We start from the raw sequence: 12,850 nt of genomic DNA, 5'->3' as shown, positions 1-12,850 counted from the left end.
CTTGACTACAGTTAGCAACTCCACGAACAAAGCCCGAATTCCAATGCCAGGGTTCTTCAACACCTGTTCCTGCAGATTTGCGAGGAATTCTGCTGTACGAACGCAATCAGATCGTCTGCTAGGGATCTTTCTTCTTGCTACATCCTCGTAGTCACCATTGCAAGTCTCTAGTTCATGCCTGATTGTTTTTACTGTATTCAGGGAGCATTGGGCAGCAGTCGTAATATCCTTATTTTTATGGCGGGCACGGATCATCATGATACAAGTTATTCTCTTCCATGATTCAGGTGGGTTCCAGCTATCCATCCTTTCTGACATCTTGTATATGAATGAAGAAGGGTCCAAACTTTTAAATGAAGAGAAGTGTGTGTTAATACATGTAACTTACGGAAAAATATAATTAATTATAAATATGTCAAATTTATCCCGAACACCCTGTATATATATATATATATATATATATATAGAAAGTTTTTTTCCTTGGGTATACTATGTTAAAGTTACCAAGCAATTTTATAAGCTGGGTTTCAATCCTTTTTTCCAAGTAAACAAAAAAAACAAGTAAGTGAAGTTTGTGCCTGAACATAGTTCAAGTCTGAGGCAACTCGTGATAAAGGTGGATTAAGAACTGATCACTTTCCTTAGTATTTCCCCTAATGCAAAGCACATCCCCTTGCGGAGATGTATGATGCTATGCATCAAAGGCAAGGGCCACTACCCAGACCGGTTTCGACCTTTAATGAGGTCTCGTCACTGGGAGCCAGACCCAAAAAGGCCAAGGTTGAATTAATGCAGAGCTTATAAATTTTACCTAAACAAGTTTTCACAAGGTGCTTTGACCTAATTAAATAAAAATCTCAGGATGAGAGTAAGAAAAGCTTGCTTATAAAATTGCTTGGTATCTTTAACATAGTATACCCAAGGTAAAAAACTTTCTACATCTTACTCTCATCCTGAGATTTTTATTTAATAAGGTCAAAGCACCTTGTGGCAACTTGTTTAGGTAAAATTTATAAGCTCTGCATTACTTCAACCTTGGCATTTTTGGGTCTGGCTCCCACTGACGAGATCTCAATAAAGGTCGAAAACGGTGTGGGTAGTGGCCGTTGTCTTTAATGTATAGCATCATACATCTCCGCAAGGGGATGTGCTTTGCATTAGGGGCAGTGGCGTATTTAGGTAGAGGCCGTATAGGTCAGGGCCTAGAGTGACAAATTTTGAGGGGGGGGGGAGGACAGAAATTTCCAGGCTCTCATTTTTGTAATTATACCATGTTCCTTATATCCTGCATCTACTCACAAGTAGAGAAATATTTTTCTTTTCCTCATTGTAAATTTAGTCTACAAGCATATTGGCATGTAATCAGATTCGGCATAACTATACAGACCGAGAAACGTGCACGGAAAGCTATTGTATTGTTGTCGGTAACTTGACGCAATGGCAATAGGGATCGCGCTCGAGAGAGAGTGATGCTAATTAATTTTGTGTCGGTATTATTCTTACTAACTGGAACAACTTTTCCATCTTTACTATTTCAAATTCAAATTAAGATTGTTAATTGTTGCCCTTCCTTCAACTATTTAGTTCAGTATCCTGATATCTTTATGGCAGTTAAGATGTGCTAAATCTGAAATTATTTTTAGAGTTCTCAGTGCTCTTGTCATCTGTTGTCATCAAGAGTGGAGGTAATACTGTTTTATTGTTTTTCTTTTAAAAAGTTATAACTTGTGTAAATCATTCCGATACTTCCTGCGTGTTTTAATTTAATTAAAATCTAAATTATTATTTAAATTTTAAAATATGAGTGACGGTAGAAAGCGACTTAGTGGTAGTGAATATAAGAAGAGGAGAAAAAAAAAGGAAGCAAAAATTAACGAAGTACTATCAGAGATAAGAAAAGGGGACAGTTTTATTTTTGCGTCGGTATCTGGTAATAGTAATTGTAATTTGGAAAAGGAGACGGAAATTGAATCTGTTTCAAATGACGTGCCTACAACAAATCCCAACAATTTGGCAGCACAGGTGATAGTGAGTAATGACCCAGCTGAGTGGATTCTAAATGACGTAACATGTGAGTATATTGCAGTTAACAGGTTTCCACAAAATTTAGACAGTGATCTTCCAAAATCACAAAGAGCTTATCCTGAAAAAGTAAGACATGTTTCTAAGAAACTCATTGAGAAGAATGTGATTAATGGCAAAAAAATAATAAGAGATTTTCTTGTTTACTCTCCTGGTACCGGAAAGATCTTCTGTGCGCCTTGTCGCATTTTTGGTGGAGGGGGAGCTGACGATAGTCACTTTGTCGGTGGATTTAATAACTGGAAAACTGCACGAGTGAGTCACCACGAAAAAGCAACTAGTCATATGAACTGTATGATAGCTCTGAAACAAAGAGCAAATCTTGCAGGGAGAATTGACTTACAAATAACTCAGCAACTGGAAGAAGAAATTAAGTACTGGAAGGCGGCGTCAAAACGAGTAGTTGCAGTTATAAAAGCATTGGCCAGTGGAGGACTTGCTTTGAGGGGAAAGGATGACATTTTCGGTTCTGTGCATAATGGAAATGTAATGATGTGTCTAGAGTTAATAGTGAATTTGATCCTTTTCTTGCTGAGCACATTACCAAAAGCGGGAAAAAAGGAAAATGTTTCATTTCCTATCTTTCCTTTGCCACGCATGAGGAATTTATTGAAATAATGGGCGAGAAAGTAATCAACTTCATTGTGGAAGAACTTAAAATAGCTAAGTACTATTCCATAAGTGCTGACTTAACAGCAGACTTGTCTCATGTTGATCAGCTGTCCTTCATTGTACAATATGTAAAATAACATGGAATTCCTGTGAAGCGTTTCTTGAGTTTCATTCTTAACATAAGTCACAAATCTGAAGAGTTACAAGAGGCGGTTTTGACTTCACTAAACGAGCTTGGAATTGATTATAGCAAATTGCAGAGAGCAAGCATATGATAATGCTAGTAACATGCCAGGCAAGTACATAGGACTGCAAGCAAGAATTCTTGAAATAAATCCATTGGCAGAATTCACACCGTGCGCTGGACATTCTCTGTCTCTAATTGGTACTTGCGCTGCCGAATCTGTCGGTACTCTTCCGCATTTTTTGATGTCCTTTAGAAACTGTATGTATTTTTCACATCTTCAATACATGCGTGGAGTGTTCTAAGAAAGCACCTGGAAACTTCTGCAAAAGTAATCAAACGTCCTTCGCCTACTCGTTGGTCAGCTCGTGATGATGCCTGTTGGAGTCTTCGTGAGGGATGGAAGGAAATAATTTCCAGTTTGTGAAAATGACACCACCCATAAGAAAGTTACGCGATGTGAAGCAAGTGGGATTCTATGGCAACTTCGGTCACTGGAGGTTGGGATCATGACCTGCCTATGGGGTGATATTCTCGCAAGAATGAATGCCACAAGCAAGAAATTACAAAGCGTAAACATTAATATAGGAACTGTGTGTGTGTGTGAACTGTACGGGTCCCTCGAATAATATTTCAAAGAACTAGAGTTACTCTGTGAATCCTATGAAGAACAGGGCGAGAAACTTAGTGGAGTTGACTTGTATGAGGAAGAGAAAAAGAGGAAGAAAAAGCAAAAGCAAAAAGAAAAAAGAAAAAGCCCACCAGGTTTTTAGACGACAACGCAGATGAAAGTAACGAAAATGAAGACGAGTATAATCCATCAGTCAGTTTCAAAACTGATACTTATGACACAATTTTGCACAGTCTCTCATTCGAAATGAATCTAAGAAAAGTGTCGTATGAAAACCTCTCGAAGGAGTTCCGGTTTCTCACAACAATGCATGTGATATGTGAAAAGAACGTCATAAAAGGGGCAAAAACCTTCAAGAACACTTTTCGACTGATATTGAACCTGAATTTGTAAACGAATGTCTGCACTTCAGAGCGCACCTGAAATCAAGTGGCCTAGAAATAAATACATTCCTACAACTTTCACAGAAAATTCGACAGGAAGCTCTACAATGTATATATCACAATCTGGGCATTGCTGTTATGATTTTCTGTGTAAGATGGCAACAAATTGCTCAGCTGAACGATCGTTTTCCGTCCTCAAAAGGTTGAAGGACTAACATAGAACAGCTATGACAGAAGAAAGGCTAAGCAACTTGACAGTTCTACAAATAGAGAGCGAAATTACAAGGGCACTGGACTGCGAGGACGTGATAAATACCTACGCCGAGCGAGCGGCAAGACGTAGACTATTTTAGGACATTTTGGGTGAGTCATAATATATATATATATATATATATATATATATATATATATATATATATATATATATGTGTGTGTGTGTGTGTGTGTGTAGAAAGTTTTTTACCTTGGGTATAATATATGTTAAAGATATAACCAGGTTTAAAATAGCTTGGTATCTTTAACATATATATATATATATATATATATATATATATATATATATATATATGTTAAAGATACCAAGCTATTTTAAACCTGGTTTTACTCCATTTCGCAAGTAAGCAAACAGACAAATATAAGTCAAGTTTGCACCTGCACGTAATGCAAGTCTAGCTGACCCTGCAGGTAGTGCAAGACCAAGGTAACTTATGGTAAAAGTAGAATAAGCTCTGATCACTAATCTTAATATTTACCCATAATGCAAAGCACATCTCCTGGAGGAGATGTATGATGCTTTGTATTAAAGGCAAGGGGCCACTACCCAGACCGGTTTCGACCTTTATTGAGGTCTCATCAGTGGGAGCTAGGCTAGAAATATCGAGATTTTAGTAATACAGAGCTTATAAGTATTTTACCAGAACAAGTTACCATAAGGTGTTTTAACCTTATTAAATAAACATCTCAGTAGGAGATACGAATTTATGATATAATTAGGTTATGCATGTAAATCAACATATTCATTAAATATGAAGGCCGGCACTTTCTGCGGGCCTAGGGTCAGGAAATACCTAAATACGCCACTGATTATGGGGAAATATTAAGGAAAGTGATCAGAACTTAATCCACCTTTACCACAAGTTGCCTCAGACTTGAACTATGTTCAGGCGCAAACTTGATTTACTTGTTTGTTTGAGAGAGAGAGAGAGAGAGAGTCCGTAAAAAATGTATACACACTTCAGCAGACATCAAGGGATGAATACAATTGAAGGGAAGAAAAAGGGATGAATACCATTATCGTCCACACATAGTAATACGGCGAACTACTGCTTGGGAAATGTTGGCAAAGTGTCCTGTGGGATTGTTGCGCATGCCGTTTCAATTTCTTTCTGAAGGGCCACAGTGTAGCTGGTTTTCTACGATATACTACATCCTTTAGGGTCCCCCCACCATAGGCAGAAGTCCAAGGGTGTTAAATTAGGCATTTGAAATACCACTTTAAAATGGTCTTGCATTCCTCGAACGACAATCATACCTCGGTCATTTTGTTTGACTGTCCTGCCGGTTACGTGCTGATGCTAGTATTCATGTGAGTAACGACATCTTTTCTCTGCGCGGTTAGCCGAGTGATTACGCTCTCCTGGGAAAGGAGTGTCCTGCGTTCGATTCTCGTCGCTGACGTGAGAAGCTAAGGATCTCTCTCAGAGATAAGCCTGAGAAAGATCCTTAGTTAGCCGGTATTGGGCGTGGACTGCAGGGTTTTTCTTTCCAGTTTATCTGGGGGGGGGGGGGGTCTATCCTCCCCAAAACAGGCAAACCGGCCCCGTGAACACAATGCGTCACAGACAATTACACATGATTGAGCGTGGGGGGGTAACAACCCCACCTCGTAGTGAGTTATGAAACCCAAAAATAAGGCCTGCATAGGGCTGTAGTGCCAAAGAAGAAGAAGAACGACATCTTTTGAGAGAACATCATACTACATTGCTATGGTAATTCGATCTAACTTCGAAAAAAAGTCCATAGATGACATCTGTTAAATGCGTTATACATTTTTTTGACGGACTCTGTATATAAACACTGCTTGGAAGTCAACAGACACCATAGTGTGAGGAACAAACAGCCATGGCGCCCATCTTAATGAGATGTAGGACCTCTTTTCGCTGCGATGATTGCAGCAATCCTACGGGGCATACTTTACAGAAGTGTACGATAGGGATCAATGGAAATTTTGGACCATTCTTCCTGTAGATGTAATGACGCCCAGCACTACTGTAGGATGGACGTCCCATGATCTCAACTGACGCTTCAGTTCATCCCACAGGTGTTCATTAGGATTGAGATCACGGCTCTGTGGAGGCCAATCAAGTGTGGTGACGTTCACGTCCACAAACCACGCAGTTAGAGCAGCACCTTTATGACACGGTGCATTGCATTGCTGAAAGAGACATACATACTGGTCAGTTCCACATAAAACACTACAAAGTAGGAAGCACTGCATTGCACAGAATGCTCAGATACCTCTCGAACTTCAATGTTCCTGGAACCACGAACAGAGGTCAGGCTAAACCCGGAAAAACAGGACCATACCATAACACCGTTACCTCCGAATTTCATAGTCGGGGTTAAGCTCTCTGATAGATGATCATCCGCCACACCCATACTAGTTTATCTGCTCGGTAGAGGGTGTAGGGTGATTCGTCGTTCCATTACTTTTCAAGCTTCCACGTCTCACTATACACGGTCTTTACACCACTGAAGACGACTCTGCATGTTGATTCAGATAAAGTGGGACTTGCATACTGCGGTCCAACCATGGAAGCCCATGTTGTGAGCCTCGGGTCTGAATGTTTTGTGCAGATTCTTGTTCCAGTCAATGCCCGGAAGTCTGCATTCAACGAGCAGGTCGACGAATGGCAGTTTTTACATATCATTCTGCGTAGCATTCTACGGTCACGTTTGGTTGATGGGATAGGTCGTCAACTGCTGGCAATACTTGTAAGTTGACTCTCTGCGCCATCATCTCTGTGCGGTATTAATGATTGTTGATCTGGGATGGTCCAATTTGTCAACAATTTGCCGAACAGATAGGTCTAGAGCATGACATACTATCACGTCTCTTTCACACTCTTTCAGTTCATTACCGTACATCATTACCGAGAGGAAGGGAAAAAAGAGTGGCAATAGTAGTAGTAGGAAAAGGCCTCAGTTCACAATTCTCATCTTATTCTAAACGATATCTGTTAGCCTCTTTCATCGTGTACTCGATGACATAAAACCCACAGACCCTCGTTAGACGGGATCCGAGGGTGAGCGGTACCCGGATGATCTTCCCCTTTCGAGCGGATCGCCTGGAGTTAGCTGGCTCCGTCCGGGATTGTCGTCCACTCATTCCGGGAAAGACCATAGAGGAGAAAAGATCCAGCAAGATTCTGTAAGAATTAAAACTCAAAACTGCATTCTGATGAGAAAGAAAAACCATTATGGCAGAAATAGGGAAAATTTAACCGACCCATCTCTCAAGGTACATAAAATGGCCGGGCTACACCATGACATCCTGAATTTAAACCCGCCTAAGGTTTCCTTTTCGATGTTCAGAAAGCAACGAAGAGAGATGTAGAACTTAAACAATACAATCCCGTACAATTGAAAAGGACTTGGAGACACCAGGGCACAGTTGCATTGAGTTGGGAGCATCATATTCTTCCAATTTATACTAGCTACAAACTCGTGACTCGTCAATACGGTACGATGCACCTTGCTCATTGGGGTGTCCGTTGACTTCTTTTCAAGCCAGACAAACCAGTCAGAGAACAATTAGGATAAAAAGAATTAGTCAATTAACCATTCCTGGGATGTCGTGGAGGGGGTACTATGCAATAATAATAAAGTTTCGTTTGCTCTAACAAATAAACTTGACAAACGGGTAAACGTATCAGATTTAGAAACATCGATTCTTGTCTAGGAAGGGATACTGAAATTTTAAATTCATTTATGCTTTGGAGATTTAATTTGATTTCATCTATTAACTACATTTAAATACTATGCTAATTTTACTGTTTTAAAGTCTACTGTGATAAAATACAACAAAACCTTTAGTTCGTTTTTGACGACTATAGAATTCTAACGAATTACAAAAGGGGAGGTCTTAATTCTCAAGTATACTAAGCCTTTAGTACTTCTTGTAACACTTCTTTAATACTTTAAGTAATAAGAATTTAGTATTGAAGAAGCACTAAATTCTTATTTCAAATACTAAAAATTTAATATATAAACCGTGTTTTAATTTTTATATGTGAGCATTCTACTATATCTAAAAAGTCTCCTTATATCAACATGTATTAATCAAAGAATTAATAACATTACATAATTACTGCAAGTTTAAATTCAGTGAATAATATTCAACATAATAACTCGAGTCCTAGGTAATATTTAAAATCCGAATTTTATCAGTATTAGTTCGATAAACAGCGGCCAAGAAAATGCGTAGTTTCAAATAAGGCAGCGAAAGTGGAGTATAGAAAAGTTAACTTAGACACAGCAAAATATTTACATCAAACTGCTACAAAGTCATGAAAATTATTATTTACCAACTGGCAAAGGTTATTTATACTATGTATAAATAAAATAAATAAACGCCTTTATGAATTTCGTGAAGTTGAGACAAAGTGTTAAGTTTTCTAAAGATGCGAAAACATATATTAAAAATTTCCTATTCATAAAAAATATTATTATATATTAAGAAGAAATAGCACACTTTAAATCTTTGATGTTAAACGGGGAAAATCCTCTTTGGAAGTCAGTGATTTTTGGAAAAGCGATTTCCTAAAGTAACTGAAAATAAGGAAGTTAGAGTTACTCATATAATGTCTCCTAAAGGGGCTAAGGTACAAAACAAGTAATGATCGAGAAATAGACTCAAAATTTTAAATTTGCCACATTTATTCTGCCATACTTCCATCACCGCTACCTTCCATAAGTTCTTTCGCATTGCATTCCCCCCCCCCCTTTCCTATCTGAGCACAAGGCAGCTATTTACAAACTAGCGTATATGTAAACGAATGCAATTAATAAACACATTGACAACAAATTACATAAGCAGAAACAATAAATAGACTCACAATAACAAAGATTACCGTTTACCTTGTACTTTATATGCCATAACATAATGAAAATTTTCCACTCAAACTACAGTGACCAATGATGAACATTTATAGTTAATTAACAGTCGTACTTAAAGTTAATATTTGATCATCAACTGGATAATTTCAATATTTAAATAAATAAATATCTTACTAATATTTTAATCGCCTATTGTTTATACAACTAGACCAGTTCACAAAAAAAATGCTTATTCATTGAATAAACTGTCCTGCCACCAGAGGCAGATTTAGAAATCTTGATGTTTAATAACAAGTTTTGTAACTTGTTATTAAATACGTTACATTGCATAAATTAGAAAATTATATGTATGAAAAAAAGAATAGAAATTTTATTTTGAAAAATATCAAATAAAAAATGTAGCACCAAAAAGAAGCCTTATAAAGGTGGTATTTGCTTATGAAATGTTATGCGTTGCAACAAAAAATTTAGAATGTATTATTGTTTGATAAGAAAGATATGTTCAAATTAAAATCAGAACGTGTCATAATATATTTTCTGAAAATAATAACAAAATACGTACTATGTCATCAAAATTCAATAATAATAAATTAAACCTGTTATAAACAGATCATAGAAGCAATTCCTCTGCTTTGCTTTGCTTTTTCTTTCTTTCCTTTTTTTTTTTTTTTTTGTTTTTTCTGTATCTGTATGGACTTGATATTTGTCTGTATGGTATGTTTAAACGATTTAATATAAAATAAACAGTCATATGCAGGATTTTTTCAGTTGATTATGTGAAGATGATGATTGAGTTTTAGTAGTTGTACGACTGCATACCCGCACAAATTACACAAAAACGATAGGACGATAGTACGTGAGTAATACAGCAATCATACGATGTTACTCTCCTGCTTTGTTGTTATGTGCTATCCATTTGTTTTCGCCTATTGGTGAACCTATGAACAAAGGCTCTCCATCCCACTCGGTCTCTTATCCTTTCTTTCAGTAATTGTAAGTACAAGTTGGTAAATCCTTTTAAGTTGTCCATCTAACTCTTTGGATGGACAACTTCCTTTTCTCATTTCTTCAATCTCCCCCAACATAACTGCCTTTTCCAATGATTCATCAGCTCGCATAATATGTCCAAAGTATATCAACTTCTGTTTAGTATACTGTAGATGTACTGAAGATGCTTGTGAAACATATGCAAAAATTTTACGCAAAGAACTCATACAAAAATTATTTAAACAATGTGAAATAAGCTGTAGAAGCAGCAAAAAAAAAAAAAATTCCATCACCTCCAAGGAGCATTCTGTCTTTTTATTCTCTATAACCTTCTTATTGGCCATTCTTGCATCCTTGAGATTCTTACTAATCTACTCCACACCCATAATTCAAATGAATCCATTCGCTTTCTGTCTTTCTTCTTAATAATCCAGCTTTCACATCCATACACCGCTACTGGAAAAATACCATTGCTATATGACAATTCTAACTTTCGTGGCCTTACTCACACCTCTATCTATCATAATTTTTGTGAGGTTTAATATAGTTTTTGTTTTCTCACGACTATCGTCCTTTTAATTTCATTTTCATATTTACCATCATTTCTGATTCTGGACCCCAGGGAATCATAACTTTCAACGATTTCTATTTAAATTGCAAGAAGCTATCAGTTTTGTTTTACTGATGTTTAAATTAAGCCTGGCTTGGTTACTTTGCGTCATAACCAATAGAATCGCCGCTCCAGATATTCCTTAATTTCTGCTATGAGTGTTGTATCACCTGCATATCTTAAATTATTTATGATTCTGCCATCAATCTTAATTCCAGCTGGATCTTTGTCTAAATCAGTCATTCTCATAATATATTCCCTATAAATATTAAAAAGGTAGGGCGACAGTTTCGAGTGGAAAAAGGGGTGTGGCAAGATTTTATACTATACAATCCTGCCGCACCTCTTTTTCCACTCGAACACGGTCTGTTTCTCCAAAGCCTGTTTTTGCTGAAGCTTCTTGGTTGTCACACAGCTCTCTTATCAAGAAAATTAGATGTTCAGGAATTCCCATTGATCTCAGTACAATCCACTTTGTTGTGATTCATGCAATCAAAGCTTTCTTGTAATCAATAAAAAAGATGAATACTTCCTTCTGAAATTCTCTTGTTCTTTCCATAATCCATCCATCTCATGTTTGGGATTTGTTCTCTAGTTCCTCTACCTCACCTAAAGCCTGCCTGTTGTGGCATTTCTCTATTCACATATGGCTCCAACTTTGTTGGATCACTCTTAGCATAATTTTACTTGCAAGTGAAATTAAAGCGATAGTTCTCTGATTCGCACAATCTCTGGGATTTTTATTTTTATTTTTATTTTTGGATGAATACTGATGTTTTCAATCTCTAGGCCAGTAAATTTTCTTTCAAACCTGTTGACAAATTTCAGTAAATATATTGACTGCTTCATCCCCAGCTGCTCTCAATAATTCCACTGACACACCATCATCTATATTAGCTTTTCCTTTGGGCAGCTGTTCCATTTCTGATATTATTTCACTTTTCATTATGATTGGTTTCTTCAACAAATTCTCTCATTTCAAATTCTCCTTCAATATTATTCTTTCTTGTACAAACCCTCTACACACTCTTTCCATTTTTTTTTTCACTGCATCTTCTTCTTTCGTCAGACATTTACCCGAATTACTTTTTACAACTCCTAATCTAGGGATAAACTCCCCTGTAACATCATTTATTTTTCTAAACAGATCTCTTGTTCTAGCCATAATATTGCTTTTTTCAATTTCCTTGCACCTTTTGTTTAGATGTTTTCCGTTTTCTTTTCTAGCCTGTCTTTGGAAATCTGCACTCAGTTGTCTAACCCTTTCTTCGTTTCTCTGGAGTTTCATTTTTATTCTTTCCTCTGCTATTTGAATAGCTTCTGACAATCATTCACAATCTTTCATTCTTTCTTGTTGCTTTATTTAGTCTTCTATGACTGTACATCTGCTTTACCCGGGTGGTTAACATGCCAACTCTCCTCCACAACGGGGTATGGGTTCAAATCCCCCCAGCGGACATTGATATTTGTGATTATCTTTAGGCGGAAGATGAATTTTTTTGTCCCATGAGAGATCAGAGTCCCTCTTATTGAATGCCAGAAGTGACTTGAGTTCCATGTTTGACCTCTAGAGTTGAGTTTCCGGATTGTGTAAAAAATAACTGATACAAAAATAAATAAATAAATAAAATAAAATAAAATAAAATACTGTATTTTTAGAATATTCCTGTTATTTGTATAATTTTATGTTCCATTTCTGTACTGAAGATGCTTGTGAAACATATGCAAAAATTTAAAATTAAATATGAAGATTTTGTACGTGAGGTTTTCGACTTTATTTTTAATAGTATGTCAACTCAAGATGTTCCAATTTTAGACAGTTCGATTCGTCTGGTTTAAGATATTTAAATTTCGGTTTATTTATCTTTCTAGTGTAGAAAATAATTCTACATTATTGCAATTGTAACTTTCTGCCCTAATATTCATCTTCTTTTTTATTAGACGCAAAGAACTCATGCAAAAATTATTTAAACAATGTGAGATAAGCTTTAGAAGCAGGAAAAAACCCAGAAAAACCTCGATCCGCTCAGTCCACTTTTAGTATACATTAAAAATCGATTATATACAGTGATTCTTTGTAATTCGATATTCTTACTTTAGTAGTACTATTACTTTAAAAAAATTGATATTATGCATATCTCCAGGTAACCAACTGAATGATTTGCCCTGTCGAGGGTTATTTGATAAGGTCTCCATTCAAATGATAACCAAGCCCCCCAAAATTGATTCCAAGTTACTTTTTT

The 12,850-nt window shown here is 36.7% G+C and overlaps 1 protein-coding gene across 1 annotated transcript; it reads left to right on the top strand.

Annotated features, from left to right (window-relative positions):
• The first annotated feature begins 1,800 nt into the window (after positions 1–1,800).
• On the top strand, positions 1,801–12,446 carry LOC150095628 (uncharacterized). The gene is made up of 2 exons (XM_090409928.1): positions 1,801–2,568; positions 12,315–12,446. The coding sequence occupies exons 1-2, from the start codon at positions 1,801–1,803 to the stop codon at positions 12,444–12,446; spliced, it is 900 nt and encodes a 299-aa protein (XP_090266054.1).
• The last annotated feature ends 404 nt before the right edge of the window (positions 12,447–12,850 follow it).

This window comes from Typopeltis vanoorti, chromosome 20 (assembly GCF_054136105.1).
Source record: "Typopeltis vanoorti isolate ZY-2024b chromosome 20, IOZ_Tvanoo_1.0, whole genome shotgun sequence".
NCBI lineage: Eukaryota > Metazoa > Arthropoda > Arachnida > Uropygi > Thelyphonidae > Typopeltis > Typopeltis vanoorti.
Note: the sequence above shows the minus strand (reverse complement) of the source record. Positions and strands in the feature narration are given on the sequence as shown.